Here is a 22,427-nt window from a genome sequence, read left to right as displayed (position 1 = left end):
ATTAAAAGGGTTAAGGAAATAAATACATTGTCAATAATTGAACCCCCCTGCCTCACACTGAAATGAAACTCGGTGATACTTCAATGATTTGCTATATTTCACCAGGGTCATTATATTTTGTAAAAGTCAGATTTCTAAGTTGAATGAAAAAAAACAAGCATTAAAAACTATGTGTTTGTACTGCAAAAGTAAAAAGTAATATCGTATTAATGAATTCTAGTCTTGTCCCTAAATCCATCCACAAACCTAAGTTTGCATCATTTAACATTTATGTTCATACCTAATATCACCTAAAATGAACTACTTTTTTTTCCAGTGTGGAGCAATATTAAGATATTTAAGTAGTAAATTTTTTATTTCTAAAAATTGGAGAAAGATCTCTCCCGCTCTCCCCCCACAGCACACACCCTTGCTATCTCTCCTATTGATTCTGATTAATGCATAAAAGATGCTCTTGCACACACCCTCACCCCTTGGTGTGGTATTTCTTTGCCTTCCATACTCATTAATAATAAGTTTCGCCAAAACTATGTGGGAAGGGGAATGAGAAAAATATCATACTTTCAATATACTCATGGCACCATCTTGTGGTAATACTGTAACATTGCATTTTCAAGTTTAATTTCAAAAGTTCTTTAAAAATGTCTGAAAAACACATTCAAGGATAAGTTTAACATTTTAAATATTCATGAGGTGCAATGTGAGAATTTTGGTCTATGTATTTAAATACCCACACACATATTTTGAGAGACATAATAATCTATCATAGTGTCCGATCCTAGAACTTGTTTAACACCAGTAACTGTTTCTTCAATGTAGAATAGGAATAAAAACAAGAGATCATTTGGAGGGGGAAAAACAACTGAGAATCATGGGAGCAACAAAGAAAAGCACAGAATATGGCAGCAAAGAAAATGAAATGATATATAACGCTCCAGGTGACCTTTTTCCAATCTTGCTCTCCATTCCCACTTCCAAACCATTACTTCCTCTTCCCACTGCAAAATACCCAAATTTACCACCCTTATCTTTTCCCTCCTCCTGAGTGTCCTCAACTTAAAATCTACTCAAGCTCAGACTAGAATTCCTGAGGCCAAACTTTTAGTGCCACTTCTGGAATCAAAAACCAGAGTCTATGTTTCCACCCCTTGAATTTGATCTAGCCTTGCGTCTAAGTCTATTCCCGCTGCTATAGTCATAAACCACAAAGTTGGTCATGTATAAATACTAGAAATTTGTCTCTCATTTGTCTTCTGAAGGCTGGGAAGCCCAAGATCAAGATGTAGGCAGATTCGGTGTCTGGTGAAGGCTTGCTTTCTGCTTCCAAGATGGCGCCTTGTTGCTGCATACTCCAGAGGCAACCACACTGTACCCTCATAAATTAGAAAGGCAAAAGGACCAGGCAGCTCAGAAGTCACTTTTTAAAGGGCATTAATTCCATTCATAAGGGCAGAGCTCTCATGGTCTATTCACCTCCCCAGGGACCCTTAATACTATCACCTTAGGATTTAAGTTCCAACATAAAATTTTAGCTCTGACCAAAAGAACGCAGTAGTTGCAGCTCTTGCTGTCTTGCAACACTGCTCTGTGATCACAGCGTAACAAAACCTGGTATAACCTCCTCAAAGAGAGGAATCAGTTGGTGAGAGTGAGCCAAACTCCAGCCAGCACTAACTGCCAGACATGTGTTTGAGGCCGTCTTAAACCATCCAACCCACTCAATCTGCGGCTGCCTGCAGCTCCACACGTGATGTCCAGTGATTCCAGAACAAGAACCACCTCACTGAGCCCAGTCAAAATCTCTGATCCATAGAATCACTATTAAAATAAAACATTAATAACAGTTTCTGAAGGTTTTTGTCTACCTTCCCAAACTTGTGTTTCTTTCTAATTCTCTCACTCAGTTTCAGCCACATCTCAGCTTTTTAGACACACCAAGTTTTTGCTCAAGTTGAGATTTTGAATGTTCTCTTCACTCCTTTTGGATCACTTGTCACCAATCTCTTTGCATGACTAACTCCTTTTTCATCTCAAAATGTCAATCTTAAATGAGAATGGATAGTAGAGGGCAGAATGTCAGTCACTAGCCACCCTACATTGGGAATGAATATGGTCAATTTTGTCTGGGCTTGGGAAGCTGTAGGTGGGTCATGGAAAATGGGCTCTGCAATTATGTGGTATCCTGGGGAAACAACACCTAAGCTTGGATGTCTGGACTTGATGGGGAAGATCCTTGTTGACACAAACCAGAGTGAGATAGAAAGAACTTCGGAGAAGTTAGCACTGAACCTCAGCAGCTGCCTATAGCGTTTTTTACACATGTATTTTTGCGGCTGTGTTTGTCTTATGCCTCTTTTCCCTCATGACCAGGTAGTCCCTCCTCTCTACACTGTTTTTTTTCTACCATTGCAAAAGGACCTTTCTTCTTTTCCCTAAGCCATACTTTGCTTCAATAATAATAAACTATTTTTATATTTATGTTTTATATTTTATAACTATTTTATATTTATATTTTATACATGCTGTTCTGAGGTGAGCAGGTCTCTGCAAAGCTGCTCCCCAAAGCCGAGGGAACTGAGTGGCCACAGAAAGAGGCTGACAAATCTAGTTTCTCTAGAAGAAACATTTAATAGGATTTTACAAACAGAAGCCCTGTCTCTGGTGGCCACAAGATGGTGGATTCTTACATCATTACCCCCCAGACACAGGGCTTATATACCACAGAAAAAGGGTATACATGCCTCAGAAGGAATTTACTCAAGGGCAGGATTTATGTATATAGTAGACAAAGTAGAAACTTCACAGGCATTCCTAGAACTGGGGTTCATCTGAAGTCAATGTGGCTGATTAGTACCCAAGATGGAGTTGCTTTAGCCTCCATACATGCAGTTGCATTTCTGTTCCTTCTACTTGGAATGCTGCTTTTTCTTAAATAACTTGAAAATAATGTTTGAATACTCACCTCAAATATCACCTCCTCTAGGAAGACTGATGTCCACAAAGTTAATCACTCTTTTCTCTGTGCCACATCTATCTTACATGTAGATCTATGATTATTCTTAGCATATCATGCTGCCATTCACTTGTTTTTGTTTTTAAATTTATTTATTTATTATAAAGGTGTAGGGTACAATTCAAGGTTAGGTATAAAAACATTGATCATGCAGGTACCTTTGTATTCACTTGTTTCAATATCATGTATCTTAAATCTGTATTGTTTATTTTTAAAAACTTGTTTATCTTCTCTTGACACATCTTCTCTTAAGAGACTATTTTATTAATCTTTGTAAAGTAGTAATAATATTTAAAAATAAGAAAACCTCCAAAATCTGTGTTCACTATCATCTCTGATGATGCTACTAGAAGATGGGTAGCTTTAGAGGGACACCTTGGTTAAGATTTTTTTAAGTGAAATTTTTATTAAGATAATTGGAGATTCATATGCAGTTGTAAGAAATAATACAGAATTCCCTTCAATGCCTTGCCCAGTTTCCACTGATAGTAACATTTTATGAAATGATAGATTAGTATCACAATTAGGATACTTACATTGATACAATTCACAAATTGTATTCAGGCTTCCCTATTATTACTTTTATTTGCATGTGTGTGTGTGTGTGTGTGTGTGTGTGTGTGTGTGTGTGTGTGTGTTGGGGGGGATGATCTGAGACCTGTGCAAGTTCATGTATCCACCATCACAGGATCTCTCACATTGCCCCTTTGTATCGGCACCTTCTAGCTTCCTGACACCCGCCCCCACCCCAACTCCTCCCAACCACTAATTTGTCCTCTACTTCTAACATGTTGCCACTTCACTCTATGAATGGAATCATGCAGTATAAGTAACCTTTGAGACTATTTTCACTCAGTATAATTCCCTGGAGATCCATCCAAATTGTTCTATCAACATTCCATTCCTCTTTACTGTCAAGTAGTATTCATTGGTATAGAAGTGTCACAGTTCGTATAACAAATCACAGCTTTCCCATTCCCCACTCCCCCACTACCACCAAAACTATCCATGCCAAATTCTTGGAACCTGGGAGTGTTACCTTATTTGCAAAAAGGAACTTTGCAGATGTGATTAAGACAGGAATCGTGAGAGGAGGAAACATTCCTGGATTATCCATGTGGGCCCGGAATCTAATAGCAAGCATCCTTATGAGACACGGAGAAGGGATATTTGAGACAGAAGAGAGGACGCAGATGTAGAGAACAGAAGGTATTGTGAAGAGGGGGGCAGAGAAGAGAGTGATGCAGCTACAGGTCCAGAATGCTGGGGCAACCACCAGAAGGTGGAAGGGGCAAGAAACAGGTTCTCCCTAGAGCCCTGAAGGACTGCAGCCGTGCCAAATTTCAGACTTGAGATAATACATTTCTGTTGTTTTAGGGCACCAAGTTTGTGGTAATTTGTTACAGCAGCCGCAGGAAACAAATACAGTTATTTACAGTTTGGGGTTATTATACTTAATGTTGCTATGAACATTTATGCAAAGGTATTATGGGGACATATGTTTTCATTTATCTGAAATAATCCCAAAAGTACAATTGCTGAGTCAAAAGGCTTTTGCATGTTTAGTTTTGTAAGAAATCGCTAAACTATTTCCTAGAGTGGCTATGATGTTTGGCATTCCCATCAGCAAGGTATTAGTGATCCATTTTCTGTGCATCCTTGACAGCATTTGTTGTTGTCCCATTTTTTAATTTTAGCCATTCTGATATGTACATTATAAAATCTCATTGTGATTTTGTTTTGCATTTCCCTGCTAATAACATTAAACATCTTTTCATGAGCATATTTGTCATCTGTGTACCCTCCCAGTGAAGTAACTCCTCTTATCTTCTGCCCATTTTCTAATCAGGTAGTTTGATTTTTTTTAACTATTGAGTTTTCAGAGTTCTTTGTATAGTCTAGATTCTAATCCTTTGTGGAACATGTGGTTTGCAAATATTTTCTTCCATATGCAGCTTGCATTTCTTCCTCTTCCCATGGTATTTCACAAAGCAAAATTTTAAATTTTGAATTAAGTTTGATTTATCAATTTTTGCTTTCATGGGTCATGCTTTTGGTGTCAAGTCAGAACTCTGCCTAGCCTTAGGTCCCCGAGATTTTCCTCTATTTTTTTCCTTTAAATCTATGATTCAGTTTGAGTCAATATTTGTATATAATGTGAGATTTTTGTTTGTTTGTTTGGTTTTTGTTTATAGTTGTCCTATTACTCCGGCACCATTTGTTGAAAAGGCTATTCTTCCTCCATTGAATCGCTTTTGCACCTTTGTCAAAACTCAATTGAATATATGTGTGCAGGTCTATGTTGGGGTTCCTAGTCTTTTTCATTGATCTACATGTCTATACTTCCAATAAAAGCAAACTATCTTGATTACTTTAGCTATGTAGTAAGACTCAATATTGGGTAGAAAGATTCCTCCTGCTTTATTCTTCTTTGTCAAGGTTGTTTTAGCTACTAGGGTTTGTGCTTTTCCATATACACTTTAGAATAAGTATGACTATATCTTACAAAAAAAAAAACTTGCTGGAATTTTGAAAAGGTTGTATAAGAACTATAGATCAATTTAAGGAGAATAGGCATCATAACCTTGTTGAGTTTTACAATTCAAACACATAATATGTCTCCATTTATTTAGATCTTCTTTATTTTCTTGGCATTTTGTAATATTCAGCATATAGATCCAATTCATGTTATTTAGGTATACACACACGTGTGTGTATATACATTTTTTTTTATTGGAAGTAATTTTAAATAGTATTGTGTCTTTAAATTTTGATTTTCATATGTTCATTTTTTAGTATATAAATATGTGATTAATTTTTTTGTGTTGATCCTCTGTCCTATTGCCTCTCCAAATTCTCATTAGTTCCAGGAGCTCTTTGGCCGATTCTTTGGCATTTCTACATAGACTATCATGTCATCTGTAAAAAGAGATAGTTTTATTTCTTCCTTTCCAAATTGTATGACTTTTATTTACTTTATTTGCCTTATTATAGTAAACTCCCAGTACCATGTTGAATAAGAGGTGTGTTGGGAGCCAACATCTATAGCTACATGGCTGAGGCCTGTAAAGGCCCATCTGGAAGATCGCCTCTGACATAGGATATCAGTTATACCTATGATATTGGCATGTGATTAGTGACCAGTGCGCATACATGGCAGTAAAATTTATAAGTAAATCTCAATACACCTGATGGAAAGTGCATAGCAGAATTATTTCTCTTTGTCTTTCTAAGTTTTACTTCTTTCTAGATATTTTTTAACTTCTATTTCCTGGTAGACTGGGTAGTCCGCTCTTGTTCCCGAAAGCTGTTTCCCCTAGGGCTAAGATTAGAAACTAAATTACCATGATAGTTTTGTTGCCCTGCCCCTAGCCAGGTAGAACGTTTTCTTTTGTTTCGTTAATTACCGAAACTCTGTCTGCTTCAGCCCATGGCCGCCATCTTGGAAGCCCTGCATTTCCTTGTTCAAGAGTATGACAGCTACTATTTGATTTTTAGAGTAGACTTGTTGGGATAAAATATATACATATACACTCATAGCTGCGTAAATCTATGCTTGCTGTTTTGTTTCCTTTTGCTACATTATTCAAGTGTAATAGTTACTATGATTTATAAAAGAATTAACGATAAGGTATTAGCTTAATAGGATATAGCATAGTATTAAAGTCCAATAACTAGATCATATAAAAATTAAAGTTTAGACATATGAAACACATGAATTATAGTAAAGTTTTATAGTTTAAGAATAAGTTTTAACTGAGTTATAAGGCATTACGTTAAATCGTAATAGGATAATAGTATAACTGACAGTTAAGTCATTTAACTAAACTTATAGATTATAGTATAGTGTTAAGTTGATAATATTAATTGTTAAAAATATTGGGAATCAGTGAACTTGGATTGAACCTAGAGTTAACTCAGGAAAGTTTTTTGTATTAATCAGGGTATAGAGCAAAGAGTATAATATGAATGATTCATTGAACATTATGGAAAACACTTTGAACGATTTGTATTGAAATTGTGCACCTGTGACCTTAATGTAAGCACGACAGGCATCATGGAATTCGAATTGTTTGCTTGGAAATTGCAGATCTCGTGGTGGTCTTGTGATGCATAGTTTGTAAAGCACGAAACTTGTACGCCCCCAGTGAGTGATTATCACATTGCTGGAGGGTATAGAAAATGGTATATAAGTTGGAAAAGGTTTGAATAAAATCGGCTCCAGTCCTGGCCAGACTGTTCCCAGAAGAACTGCCTCCGAGTGGTCTTCTCGCTGTCCAGATTCTCTGATGCGGGTCCTAACCCACCCTTGGTCAGTGCTGGTCACCGACAGAGGTGAGAATGGATATTCTTCCCTTGTTCTTGATCTTAGGAGAAAAGCATTCAATCTTTTACCATTAATATTTTGTTAGACATAGGCTTTTCCCAGATACTTTTATTAAATCAGGGTAATTCCCCTCTATTCCTTGCTTGCTGAAAATTCTTATCAGAAATGAATATTGAGTTTTCTCAGATGCTTTTACTGCATCAACTGATATGAGCATATAATTTTTCTTCTTTGGCTTGTTGGTATAATAGATTATATTTACTAACTTTTAAATGTTGAACCAGTTTTGCATACCTGGAATACATCTAAATTATAGTATACAATTATTTTATACACTGCTGAATCCAATTTGCTTATATTTTGTTGAGAATTTTTTAGTCTAAGTTCTTGAGGGACATTATTCTGTGGTTGGTTTTTGTTTTTGTTTTAAATACAGTCTTTATCTAGGTTTGCTATCAGGGTAATAATGCTGGCCTCATAAATTAAGTTGAGAAGTGTTTCCTCTTCTTTTATCAGGAAACAGTTGTGTAAAATTGGTGTTAATTCCTCTTTAAGTGCTTGGTAGACTTCTCTAGTGAAACTATATAGATCTATAACTTTTAAAAAAAGTTTTGTAATTATGAATTCAACTTATCTGATGGCTATAGGCCTATTCAGATTGCCTATTTTTACCTTTGTTGAGTTTTGGTCATTTATGGTTTCCGAAGAACTGGTTTGTTCTTATAAGTTGTTTAATTTATAAACATAAATTGGCAGTATTTACTTATTATTTGTTTGTTTATTGAGTTGGAGTCTCACTGTCACCCAGGCTGGAGTGTAGTGGCATGCTCACGGCCACTGCAGCCTCTACCTGCTGGGCTCAGGAGATCCTTCCTCCTCAGTCTTCCAAGTAGCTGGAGCTACAAGTGTGTAGCTCCACACGCTTATAAACCACACCTGGCTTATTTTTTTATTTATTGTAGAGATGAGGTCTCACCAAATTGCCCAGGCTGGTCTCAAACCCCTGAGCTCAGGCAATCCTCTCACTTCAACCTCCCTTTGTTTTAATGATTTTTCTCTATGGCTTTCCTATATTCATCTTCATGGATTTTTGCTCTTGAACTTTATTATTTCCTTCATTCTGCTTGCTTTTGGTTTATTTTCTCTTCTTTTTCTAGCCTCTTGGGCAAAAACTTATTTATTTGAGACTTCTCCTCATTCCTACTATTAGCATTTAGGGCTATAAATTTATCACTCAGCAGTGCTTTAACTAAGACATCTAACATATCTTAATATGTTGTGCTTTCATTTTTATTTAGTTCTATGTATTTTTTTATTCCTTTTGAGACTTCCTCTTTGATTCATAAATTATTCATAAATAGTTGATTAATTTTCCTGTTGTTTTGTATTATTATTTTCTACTTTGATTTCCTCGTGGTCAGAGAACACAAAATGTATGATTACAATAATTTTAAATGCATTAAGGTTTTTTATGTCCCAGAATATGGTCTATGTTGGTAAATGTTGCACAGGAACTTGAAAAAAATGCGTGCTACTTTTATAGAGTAAAATTCTATCTAAATTAATTAGATTCTGTTGGTTGATTATATTTTTCTGATATTTTATATCTTTGCTGATATTCCATCTAGTAACTATCAGTAGCTGAAGGAGGAATCTACAACCGTACTTGTAAATTTATCTATTTTTTCTGTTCTATCAATTTGTACTTCTATATTCTAAGGCTCTGTTGTTTGGTGCATGAACATTTAGGATGATGATATCTTCCTGGTAGATTGAACCTTTTATCAGTATAAATGTCTCCTTCTGTCTGTAGTACTTTGCTTGAAAGGTTACTTTTATTAAAAACTTTAGAAGTTTTTTTTTAAAGTATTAATATAGCTATTCCTGCCTTTACTCTTTAAATAACTGTCTGCATGATATATTTTTTCCAACCTTTTACTTTCTATGTCATTGATTTTGAAGTGAGTTTCTCATAAGCACCAGATAGTTGAGTCATTTTTTTTTTTAAATACACTCTGAAGATATCTGTCTTTTGGTTGGTGTCCTTAGGCCATTTATATTTAAGGTAGTTACTGATATGTTATCACTTAAGTCTGACATCTTATTATTTGTTTTCTATTTGTTTTCTTTTGTTGTTGTTCTACTATTTCTCTTTTCCTGCCATCCTGTGGCTTACTTGAACATTTTTAAATACTTCACCTTGATTTATTTATATTATTTTTGAATGTATCTCTTTGTATAGTTTTATCATGGTTGCTATAAATATAACAATTATATACATATGTGACATATGACCATCTATTGATTGTTATCATCATTTAGAAACCTTACTCCCATTGGGTTCCTTTAACTTTCCCACTTTTAAAGTATTATAGTCTTTAGCATCAGATGGTTATAATTGTTGTCTCAATCATCAAATATAATTTATAAAACTCATTAGGAAAGTGATAGTGTGATGGTTAATCTTCTATGTCAACTTTACTGGGTCAATGGATGTTCAGATATTTGGTCAAATATTATTCTGGGTGGTTCTGTGAATATATTTTTGAATGCATTTAACACTTAGATTGTTAGATTGAGTAAATCAGACTGCCCTCCCTTATGTGGGTGGGCCTCATCAGTTAAAGGCCTGAATAGAAAAAAAAACTACCCCTCTCCTGATTGAGAAAGAATTTCTTCTGCTTGGCTGCCTTCCAGCTGTGACATCAGGTTTTTCCTGCCACCAGACTCAAACTGAAACATCAGCTCTTCCCGGGTCTTGGGCCAGCCAGCCTTCAGATTGGAACTACAGCAATAATTCTCCTGGTTCTCAAGCTTTTGGACTTGAACAGGAATGATACCATTGACTCACCTGGGTCTCCAGCTTTCCAAATGCAGATCGTGGAATCTGGCAGCCTCCACAACTGAGCCAATTCTTTTCTCCTACTGGTTCTGTTTCTCTGGAGAATCCTGACTAATACAAATAATTTATTATGTACCATATTTCTACTCTTTCATTGTTCTTTCTTCTTTCCATTTTAAAGCTCCAAGTTTCATTATTTTATTAATTCCTGTCAGTTGAAAAACTTCCTTTAGTCAATACTAAAGGATAAACCTGCTATTCATAATTCCTTTGCCTACCATGAACCCCATCTCAGGCAGTAATTTCATAATTTCAGGCAGAATGAAGAAGTGACTCTTTTCCCAGAGTTACATCTAGATTTTGGGTAGGATGCAGAAGTTGCTTATGGGATATATGGTGCTAAGGCTCAGGCAGGAGGGTTAATGGTCTGGTTGTCACTTCTACCCACAAGCATCTGCTGAGGTATTTTTATTTCTGTCTGGTATTTGGTCATTAGCTCATGTGGTACTGTGAGGTGTTTCTTTATCCTGACACATGGAAAACATTCTCCTGCCATGCCTCAATTCAACAGGAAAGGCTGCTTTCCTGTTCCTTCAGATGCCCTCACCCAGCAGCCTCTGCACTCACTAAACCCACAGGAAATCATGAGACAGCTTTAAGTCCATCTGCACACCCTTGCTAGGTGCCAGGAACACCAGGGTCTTATTGCCTTTGAGGGATGGAAGCATGCAACTACTTTGTCCAGAAGCCAAGGTCCCTCAATGGCTTTTGTTAGTTCCATGTACTCCTTGGGATTGAATGGGGAAAGAAATAGGGGTCTTTTACATGCAGATTAAGTTATCTAAGCTCTCTTTGCTTCTCCTCTGATTCTCCCTTCTGCAGTCCAGAGTATTCATGCAGTATTTAGCTGGAAGGACAATGCTGGGAAAGTGATTTTGCTGCTGCTTATCTTAAGTTCCTTGCTCCGGAAAAAAAATTACATTGGTACATTGATACACACGCAATAATAGCAGAATGGTTTTAGATACATTCCAAGAATCCTCCTGTTGTTCTAAAAGTTGAGATCTAAAAGTTCTGTAAACACCCTGAATTCTAAGTTTATTGGAGGAACTTCCTGTGCTTAGTGGTTAGTCACCTTTTATTCAGAGAAACAGATCAAGTCTCAACCACTACCCTATGGACCCCATTCCCACCCATACCAAGCCCAATATTATAAAACTGACCAAGAAGAGGAAAGGGAGGAAATCACCTCTTAAATTAACAGTTTGTGGGAAGAATATCTCTACTACTACATTTTTTTTCTCTATGGGAGTGAAATAGGCTATGGTTTTCTTCCCTGTATTAATTTTCTAGGGCTGTTGTAACAAAGTACCACAAAATGGGTATCTTAAACAACAGAAATTCATTCTTTGAGTCCTGGAGGTTAGAAATCAAGAATCAGTGTGTCTGCTCCTGGTTCCTTCCAAGGACTGTGAGTAAAGAGTCTGTTTCAGGTCTCTCTTCTTGGCTTGGATATGGCTGTCTTCTCCCTGTGTCTCTCTTTACATCATCTTTCCTCTATGTGTGCCTGCCTCTGAGTCCAAATTTCCCGTTTTCATAAAGACATCAGTCTATTGTATTAGAACCCACCTTAATGACTTCATTTTAATTTAATTACCTCTGTAAAGACTAGGTCACATTCTGAGGAACTGGCAGTTAGAATTCCAACTATTTTTTTATTTTTATTTTTTGGTGGAAGGACACAATTCAACCCCTAATACTCTCTAAAGCCAAGGGATGGTCAAAAAAGGAAGACCAGCATTTTGTTTCCTGAGTAGATGCCTGCTTTCTCGGTGGGCTTGCCCACTATCCCTGTGCTACCTGAACAGGAAAGAAAAGCTCCCCCACAGCCCACTCCACTTATACCTGCCTGGGCCCCAGCCATTCCAGGGTTTTCAAGAGGAATATTAGCTCTCAGATGGATTCTGCATGTGCCCTCAAGCCCCAGGAGCTGGTATGTATGAGAATAGAGGACACAGTCTTGCCTGGACTACCACACTGTGGAAGAAAGAGGCACACACAGTCAAGGAATGGAGCCTTGTTCTAACAGTGGGGATAAGGTGGAAGATATAGTTATCTCACAAGGAACCCCCAACATCAAAGGGACAAACTGAGAGAATCCCTTTATCCACATGGTCTGTTAAGAATGCCTGTGACCCACCAAGACAGCCAGAACAACAAAACACCAATTAAGAACAGCATTGTAACCTTGCCAGGGCTGTGAGATAAGATGTCCTCGGAGCCTCCATCCCTTCATGGTTTTCAACCCCTGGACTGAAGAGCTGACTGAGGCAGAGAGAGAGTGGGAGCAAACGTGCCCAGCCCTCCACTCTAAGTTCCAGGGTCTTTCTAGCCAAATCTTAATTTGGCAATGGAATGATGTTTTTATAAATAGAACTGAATCTTCTAAACCAGAGTCTTTCTGAATATACAAAAGTGAGAAGTTATGGGTTGAGAGGGTGTTAAGGGAGCTGCTATCCAGCAGGAAACAGAAGTTTGATAGAGGAAGGAAGAAAGTGACTGAAAAAGATAATGATGTCAGTCTTGCTCCTCATTGAGTGGAGATTCTAAGCAGTAGATACAGTGCACACACACACACAGCACTAAGGCATATTTCATTTTAGTTCCTGCTGCTCCGCTTAGCATTATCTCATGAATGTTTTCCCTTGTCATTAGAGAGTCTTCAGAAATACCATTTTCAATGACTATGGTGTCTATGGGCATTTGCACTCTAACAGATGTAATCCAAACTTTTACTCAGATCATTATTTGCTCTCTGATTTCGGTATCAGTTCTAAACCAAACGCCTTGTTTTTAAACATGTAAATACAGATACATATATGCATTTGTGAATAATTCTAATAAATAAATAGAAAATTAAAAATTAATTTTTTTCATCCTAAGTGTGTATCTTACATCCTATAAGCTCCTTTACCTTCTTTTACAGTATGTCAAGTATTGATTAGAGAAAATAGTGTAATTAAATTAACTATATACCAAGAAGGAAGTAGTTAGGTTTAGTTTGAAGTAGAAAAATTGTGCGTTTACAGCACACACACACACAAAATCAAGAACTGTGGAATAGCACTGAGTGAAATTCTAATAAACAGCTTCTGTGCATCATCTCACTTCCAGTTGAGGCCTCATTATAATTCCTGCTAGAGTGGAATTTGGAGTTCATCCACCACATTTGGAAGGAGGCTTATCTCGGCCTCCCACCTAAAACCTGGGTAGGAGGCTTGCCTGGTGTAGAAACCGTCCCCATGGATAACAGCACATTTAATTTTTCTTGGGTTCTGTCACAGTGAAGCCACTCAATGTCCCAATGACCGGCAATGTGGAAGAGGAAGGGCTGCCCAAGGACAAGATAAAGGATTTGAAAGACTGTTTAGAATTGAGGGCAGATGCAGGAATGCAAGAATTTCTGAGCTTCTGCCTCAACCCAGCCCACAAAGAAAGTGGGGAGAGGCAAGGGAACATGATGGCAGCGCTGGAGTTCAGAGGGAAGCCTTGTTGGTTTTGGCAACACCTGTTCCTATTGTTAGAACACCCAGCACACTGCTGGCAACTCTCTAAAAGAATATGACAAGTCTCACATGCAAGATTAATGCTCCTTTCCTGCATCATGGGATGTTAAAAATAAAGCTGTGGCTTTTTATATGCTATCAAGTGGTATGCTACCAAACAGAAAGCAGATCAAGGAAACCCAAGGATGCCTCATTTTGAGAGAGGGAACATAATGACATCACTGATCCATTTTAAACACATTTCAAAATACACTCGGATATGTTCACATGCTGCAGGAACACAGGAAGTCTCTGGTCCCATAAACAAATTGTGTGTGTGTGTGTGTGTGTGTGTGTGTGTGTGTGTGTGTGCCAGTGTGTGTGTGAGGGTATAAAAATATTGTAAAAGGTGACAAACAGCTGGTGAATTTTACCTGTAAGGAAGAGTGCATATTATCATGGTGATAGTTTTAAGGTAAAAGTTAAGTCTTGTTCTAAACCCTTCATTTTCGAGGATAGAACCATCTCTCCGGCAGCATGCAGAGTCCAGGCCCTGCCTCCTACCTGTGCTGGCGTTGTTGCTGGGGCTGGCCTGAGCGGTGGGTGGGGGCTGCCCATCACTCAGCTGCTTCACGCGCTTGCGGTGGGATTTGCCATTGGAGTGGACCTGGGCCTGAGCTGCAGAGTTCAACTGGATGTTGCACACTTCACAAAAGGAGAATAGAATTTTCTTTTTCTCTTTGCTCAACTGGTCCTCAGGCCTGTCGTTCTTTATCCCCTTTTCTTCAAAGCCCCGTAGAAAAGTTGCCATATTCATAATTCCATCTTCGAGGTGGTTGTCAGGGCTTAAAGAGTACTTCATACCTGAAAAACAAGAAAAGTACTAGGGCTTGTGAAATTATATGTGCCTTCCCGTTTTTGAGAATGATTACAATTCATTTTTAATGGTGTGGTTTACACTAAAAGTCACTCACTCTCTGGTCATTTCTGGAAAAAGTCATCTAAAGTACCTGAAACTGGCCAGGCATGGTAGCTCACACCTGTAATCCCAGCACTTTAGGAGGTTGAGGTGGGAAGACTGCTTGAGTTCAGGAGTTTGAGACCAGCTTGGACAACACAGAAAGACCTTGTCTTTAAAAAAAAAATCAAAAAATTAGCTGGGCATGATGGGACACACCAGTGGTCCCAGGTACTTGAGAGGCCGAGGCCAAGAGACCTCCCTGAGTCCAGGAGGTTAACTCACTGTGGTGAGCTGCGATCATGCACCTGCACTCTAGCTAGATGATAGAGTGAGACCCTGCAAAAAAAGTACCCAAAACTAAGTGAGTATGGTCTTTGAATATCATGAGTTCCCTCTCCTGGAAAACTTACCCCATCCTTTCCCCTCCTCTCATCTTCTCCCATTCCCCATGCCCTTTTAACTCCTGCCCACACATGACATCTTAGCTGGCACACTGCCTTTCTCCAAGGAACCCGTTTTGACCCTGGACACAAGGCAGAATATGGTTATATGCTCACATAGTGCTATGTGGTCTCCTTTCATAGCACCTATCACAGTGTGCATTTTTTAGGTGTTTATATGATTTAAGTCAGTCTCCCCATTAGAGTATAAGCTCTCTGAGGATAGTGACCTCATCTCAGCATATCTTGTAGGCCTAGAACTGCACTTTTTTACATAATAGGCATTCAAATACCTACAGAAGGAAGGAAGGAATAATGTTATATTCCCAGAATTGGGATAATATGTATGCGTACACATTACACACATGTATATACACACAAATGTATATATGCAATCCACACACACCTGCACAACATGCGAACAGATACATGTCCTTACTGCAGGGAGGTAACAAAGACCAAAACACAATATGTCTGCAACTTACATTGGGTTGTATTCTAAAAGCCCCTTTATAATTCAGCTGATGGGAATCTGGACATATTTTCTTATAGATGTACTGAAACAAATTGTTTTTAGGTTTCCAGATTAGCCCATAAACATCAGTTTAATCTTTGATGAATTTGATACGTAGAGCATCTGAAATACAAAAGAATAGAAAGACAATATTATGGCAAACTAAAAATTAAAAGAGAGTAAGGCAGAATAAGGCATAATTTTGTTAATTTGTAAGTGCTGATCTTTTCTTTATTTATTTAGATAAGGGTTTAGTGATGGATTATAACCTAAGGTAATATTTCAAAGAGATTTTTTAGTACCTTGAGACCCTTGGATGATGAAGACTGCTTTGACTTTTTAATTTTGTTCATTGCCACTGTGTGTAATTTTTCATTTTAGTTAATAACAGAATTGTCAATATTTTCATACTTTCATATTTTCATTTTTAAATTGTGATTATGAAAACGTTTTTTGGTTCATAATTTTAACAAAGGGAAAGTTACTTTCCTAGAAGAAAGGAGAGAGCAATTTGGCAAAAATTAGGGGAAAGGGGGTATGCATGAGAAAGAAAGGGCTGAGGTGGGCAATGCTGTGCCGTGAGGAATGAAGAATTTATAAAAAGAAGGATCATGGCTTGTGAGGAATTTCTATGGGACAAACTCAGGGCGTTGAAAGATGTTGACTTTGAATAGTTCTTTTGACCCAAGTTGGCTTGGAGCTTTATAGAAATGAAGGAGTTAACTAGAGACAAGCCCATATTTTGAGTATTCACAATTTGAAGGTTTAAAATTCAGGAAAGGTATGACCCTAAAGACAGAGATATTGATATGATATACAGTATGCCAAAAACATCTTCTTATTTACATCCATATACCTAATTGTGAAGGTTGTTTGGGTATTGCTAATTTTGACATGTAAAACTTATGTGTACCATATAATATTTTAATGATGATGCCATTTGGCAGACTCTATTGCACACCATTTTCCCAGTGAATGTATTCCTTTCAGTTCTCCACAAAGGCGATTTTCTTCCTTAAAATCCATTCAAACTATGCATAAATCAGGTTTAAGCAGTTCCTGTAGCTAAGCTGCAGAAAACAACTCAGTTATATTTGAAATGTGAATTGAGCTGTACACATACAAGTATTTTTTGCTTTTATTCCTTAAATTGATAATATTATGGAATCACAAAGCCATTTTTCTCATAAAAATTTAGAAACTATCAGTGCCATATAAAAGTTATATCCAGCTGGACTTGGTGGCTCAGCCTGTAATCCCGCGCCTTTGGGAGGCTGAGGTGAGTGGATTGCCTGAGCCTGTGGGTTCGAGAACTGCCTGGGCAGGCGAGACCTCATCTCTACAATAAATAAAAAAACATTAGCCGGGCATGGTAGCGTGTGCCTGTAGTTCCAGCTACTTGGAAGGCTGAGGCGGAAGGATCGCCGGAGCCCAGCAGGTCGAGGTTGTGGTGGCCGGAAATGGCTACTGCACTCCAGTCTGGGCGACAGAGTAAGACTCCAACTCAAAAAAAATAAATAAATAAACAAACAAATAAATAAAAGTTATATCCAAACATATTACTCTTTGTCATCTCATAACAGATTAAAATTAATATAAGAATTAACTAAAATGATTGATAAACAAAGAGATAAGTAAATTTAAAAATGAACTCATCACTAACATAGTTTGTCCTGTCTAGAAAAACCAATCCACTATGAGACACAAGAAAAGTCAATAACATTTAACCTTGCAAAGCTAGGCCAGGCACCATCTCACTCAATCACTGAAACCTAAGTTTATATTTTGACTCAAGCAACCAAGACCTTTGACTCCACAGAGAACTGTTGACACTTGCACTTGAAAATTTAACCCTTGGAGGTATTTGGGCTTGCCCGAATTGTGAATGAACACATGGTATTCCAAAGAAACTGGACATACATCATAATGCTCTATTTTAAATGTGAAATTCAAAAAATGGACTTTTTTGTTTGCATTATTTTATAAAAGATAAAGCTGTCTTACCCATGCTTTTGTGACTGTCGTTTATCCCCCAAATAAATTACACTTTAGATTTGTCTAAATATACATATTTTAAGTAAGAAGAAATCTTTATTATAAAATTACTGGCTCTTCTAGAATTGTCCTGAAGCCTCTTTAGAATCACAGCAAACTTCATAATCTTTCATCCCTATTTTACCTCTCCCAGTGTCATTCTCACTTCCAGATTATCTCCCAGGCCTCCGACACCACGTTCATGGGCCACTGTAGGGAGAGTGCAGTGCCTAAGGTAGGGCATGTGTTCTGTCCACCAAATCCCAATTTATTAGTTCTAGTTCTGGCATCACACATCCTTCTCTCACAGCGAGGAAAAATAAGGCCAGCTTCTGTTAACAGCCACTTACAACCGAAGTATATTTAGCTGCAGAGGTCTTGAGAAAAGGACCTAAAGGTGGTAAGGAAGCAAGATATCAGAGTTTCAACATCCACTTTTGGCCTGAGATGATATAATTTCTAGGCTTATAATATGTGTGAATATGATGACATTTAGAATGTCAACTTTCTGGCTAAGGGGAAAGTAACAGTGAGTTTAAATGGAAGAAGAGAGAAACATCTCACTTTCTATTTTAAAGTTATTTATCAGATTATCTGACATTACTTATTTCACTTGCCTGGGGCAGAAGGACCCTCAGGGGTGTCTGATTTTAAAGAGAGGTGAGGGCAGCATTCTGGTTTGGACTGCAAGAAATGAGCGTAAGAAGAGTCAGGACAAATGGATCTGGACTCCATGCTCCTTTTGTACTATTTTATCAGATTAGACAACCAATGACTTAGTATTCATGAGATAGTAAGATATGTTGGTGCAGGTGAAGAAATGAGGAAAGGCTGGTCCTTGATTCACTGCTTTTGGGGAAAAAGGCTGACAGATCAAAACTGGAAGGTTAGTAAATATCTAAAGGAGTGATTTTAGGCTGGGTATAGTGACTCACGCCTGTAATCACAGCACTTTGGGAGACCAAGGAGGGAGGATCACTTGAGCTCAGGAGTTCAAGACCAGCCTAGGAGACACAGCAAGACTTGTTTGTGAAAAAATTAAATAAAAATTTGCTGGACATGGTGGTGCAAGTTTGCAATTCCAGCTACTTGGGAGGCTGAGGTGGGAGGATAACTTGAGTCCAGGAATTTGAGGCTGGGGTGAGCTGTGATTGTGCCACTGCACTGCAGTGTGGGTGATAGAGTAAGACCCCCAAATCAAAAAAAAAAAAAAAAGAGTGATTTTAAAATAAGAAACGATTCATCAGGAAACTTTTCTGATAACAACTTTCCCTAGGACTGGCCCTGACTTGCATAGTTATCCAATTATTTTTATAATAATTTTAAAATAACAGAAAACTGATTCAGAGGTAAAGACATCTCTGTTGCACATGTAGAGAAATACATTATTTGACCCACGGTGGTCGCATCAGATGGAGAAAATAGAAAGAGACTGCTTTGCTTTCCATATAAGTGTGAAAAGGCTCATTCCTCAACTCGAGTCACCATTTTATTCAATTTCCATTCATTTGTTAACTCCTAATGTGGCTCGCAACTCCTTTCCAAATGTAATGCTTGTCTCTATAAACCCTTCCTGATTGCCAAATCCAAGATGGCCTCCTTCTCCCCCCGCCCCGCCCCGCTTCTTTCTTGACATCCTCATGATGATACTCCCCTTGCCAAGTTCTCATCCTACCTCTGCATTCCTGCAGCATTCTGTTTGTATGGCTAGCATAACATAGAACCCTTGTGTTATTGTTTTAATTGTGTTACATAGCTTTATTACTTCGATATTTTATATATTTTCTCATTTATTTCAGTAAATCTTTATTCACTATAAGAGCAGAGGGCTGGGCGCCAGGAAGACAACCATGAACAGGGCAGATGAGATGTCTGAGGGGACCCTATGGTCCAATGAGAAAGAGGAGAAAACAAGAAATTACACAAACTAAGTACAACAAATACTTGGGAAAGTCCATGTTTTCAAGCTCCTTGGGTATGCAAACCATGCTTTATTCATCTTGTATCATCAACATCTAAGCTTGTATTTGGTACAAAAGAGATTCTTAATAAACATTAGCTTAATAAATGAATGCATTGCAGCTGTGTTCGTGTCTGTGTAGGGAGTGTGGGAGGTAAGTGTGAGGGTGTGTGGGGCAGGAGTGTGAAGTATGTGGTGTGTGTGTAGTATATGTGGTATGTGGTGTGTACAAGTATGTAAGTACTCATCTGTGAGTGCAATTGTGAAAACAATAACCATGGTCAATGTTTTCCAATCGTTTTAGCTTATATGTGGGTTGAGCACATACCCATCTGCATCTTGAGATTAGGAGCAATAATAACAGTGCATTCCTCAAGGAAAAAATACCATCACTCAACTGCAAACTAAAATTCCAACTGTTTAAGAAAACGTCTTTCATTCTTTAATGAAAAATAAAGCTTAACGCTCAAATTCTGTTAGGGTAGGTAACACATTAACACGGGCACACTTTTGCTAAAATCCATGTGGTATTAGCTCATGCCTGCAATCAACTTTCACAGGGAATACAGCACAGGATATGATAGTAGAATGGTTTAGGCAATGCTTTGCGAAGATAAAAGCACATAGAACATTCCAAGACCCTGATAGTGATTCTTGCCCACTTTATTATGTTGAAAATGCCTGGTATTGACTCCTTAACTTCTAGCTCAAAGGAGAGTAAAAAGTTGAGTCCTGCGTACCAGACAGCAAACAACTCTTTTTCCCAAAATAGAGTTTTGGAAAAAATTAAGAGGCCAATAGAGTATGTTAATTTTATTATATGTTTCAGTATTTATTTCATAATAGGGTCCAGATATGGAAGGCTATATAGGTACCCTTGTTGATGAGGTGTGCCCCCCCCATAGTTTCCTATTGTTGCCAATTATCACCCCTCACCACTACTGCCAATCACTTTCTTTTCTTTTTTTTTTTTTTTTGTTTTGAGTTGGAGTCTCACTCTGTCGCCCAGACTGGAGTGCAGTGGCCGCTCCTGGCCACCGCAGCCTCGACCTGCTGGGCTCCGGCGATCCTTCCGCCTCAGCCTTCCAAGTAGCCAGAATTACAGGCATACGCTACCACGCCCGGCTGATTTTTTTGATTTATTGTAGAGATGAGGTCTCGCTGCCCAGGTGGGTCTCAAACCCACAGGCTCAGGCAATCCACTCACCTCAGCCTCCCAAAGGCGCGGGATTACAGGCTGAGCCACCGAGCCCAGCTGCCAATCACTTTCTTATAGCATTACAATCATCGTTCAGGGTCTGCTTATGAGTGGGAATATGTGATATTCAGTTCTTTGTTTCTGTTCAATTCAACAAACATTTATTAAACATTGACTATATACAGCACATTAATCCTGCTCTATGGTAGCTAAATAAATGTATAAAGAACTTTAAAAATAAAAAACTTTTAATAAACTAGAAGAGACAATATGCTACTCATTGTTTGGGACAGAGACTATGGAGAATTCTTTGCATAATAGTCCCCAAAGTACTCTAAGCACATGTCTACAGCATTTTTAGCTTTATTACATTGGAATGAAATTATTGCTTAGTAATAGCTAGACTGTTCATCTGTCTCATTCTTTCTCCCAATCACCTACTGGCACATCACTGAGTGTTAGTGAAGTGGATTTTAATGGGGCGCTCTGGTCTACTGTAAATCTCAAGAGATTTTGACACCAATGACTGAGCAAGAAAAACTGACATTTTAATGCTTCTAGTGGTATGTTTCCCTTGAGGAAAAGTTTTGAACTCAGCTTTGGGGGCACACTGCTTCTTTGTTTTGAGGAAAATGTCTTATTAGAAGATCTTCCTATTATGTGAAGGTAAAGCACAATCTCTCTTCTGCAATAGAGACTGGAAATAATATGGCTTCAAGGAATTTAGTCAGCTTTTAATAATCATATAAAAGGTTGTCTTCACTGTGGCACAGTTGCATCTCTGCAGATTATCTTTTCTTTCACAAAATATTTCTTTCCTGTAAGTGGATTTAAATTGCATTGTCCCTGAAAGTTTTTGTTAGACACTAGGAGATGAGTGTGTTCAAGCAGTTAACCACAGGATATCAGTGGAGATTAGAAATTATAGGAAGAATGTGAGCACATCCCACCAAAAAATAAAACAAAAAAAACCTGGGCTTGCTGAAGCTCAAACTGGACTATCCTGCATAAACCCCTTATGTGGGGTCATTCAAGTTGATTGAACCCAACTTTGGGGAAAGTACTGGTGTTATTCTGAATTATCCTAGAGGCTGATGGGAAAACCCACACTCTGTGAATGGGTGTAGGAAGGAACCAATGTCTTCACAGTCAGTCTTACCAGAAGATTGACAGGGGGCAGGAAATGGACACTGAGACTATAACCATCTCTAGGCCTAGGGGAGCAGGAGATCAAGTCTCCAGATATGAGAGACTTATTTCAGGCATTCCTGCTGTGGGAGGGTAAGCTGACCCCTGAAACATGGTGACAGCCCTGAGAATGGGCAGAGAAGGCTTTGCACAATAGGGAACACATGAGAAGGGCTTTGGTCTGTGAGCCCAGGTATTCTCTATATCTAGTTACAACTGTGGAGCTCTCCTCCTGTATAACCTCCTCTCCTCCCTCTTTTTTTTTCAACTTTCCAAGCTATCAGTGAAATCAGGTAAATATCACAATCAGTCTTGCTATTAGTGTGGGGAATTGTACAAAAGTTTGGGATGCTCCTGGAATGAAAGTCATATATGAAAGAGTGACAGCAATGGGTTAAAGGATGC

The 22,427-nt window shown here is 38.2% G+C and overlaps 1 protein-coding gene across 4 annotated transcripts in view; it reads right to left on the bottom strand.

Moving 5' to 3' along the window:
- ZNF385B (zinc finger protein 385B) overlaps window positions 1–15,767 on the bottom strand; it is a 320,784-nt gene extending 305,017 nt beyond the window's left edge. The window contains exons 1-3 of one of the 4 annotated variants that reach the window (XM_021714369.1): window positions 15,614–15,745; window positions 14,292–14,591; window positions 10,192–10,293 (exon numbers count right to left, since the gene is read on the bottom strand). In XM_021714369.1, the coding sequence (XP_021570044.1) occupies window positions 10,192–10,293; window positions 14,292–14,589 (400 nt within the window). In that variant the 5' untranslated portion in view covers window positions 14,590–14,591; window positions 15,614–15,745. Of the gene's footprint in view, window positions 1–10,191; window positions 10,294–14,291; window positions 14,592–15,613 lie in introns of those variants that run through there. The other 3 variants (XM_008061897.2, XM_008061896.2, XM_021714375.1) reach the window with 3 other exon arrangements.
- Window positions 15,768–22,427: the final 6,660 nt, after the last annotated feature.

This window comes from Carlito syrichta, unplaced genomic scaffold, assembly GCF_000164805.1.
Source record: "Carlito syrichta isolate Samal-C Ts95f unplaced genomic scaffold, Tarsius_syrichta-2.0.1 Scaffold305638, whole genome shotgun sequence".
Classification (NCBI taxonomy): domain Eukaryota; kingdom Metazoa; phylum Chordata; class Mammalia; order Primates; family Tarsiidae; genus Carlito; species Carlito syrichta.
This window is presented reverse-complemented; position numbering and strand designations above follow the sequence as displayed.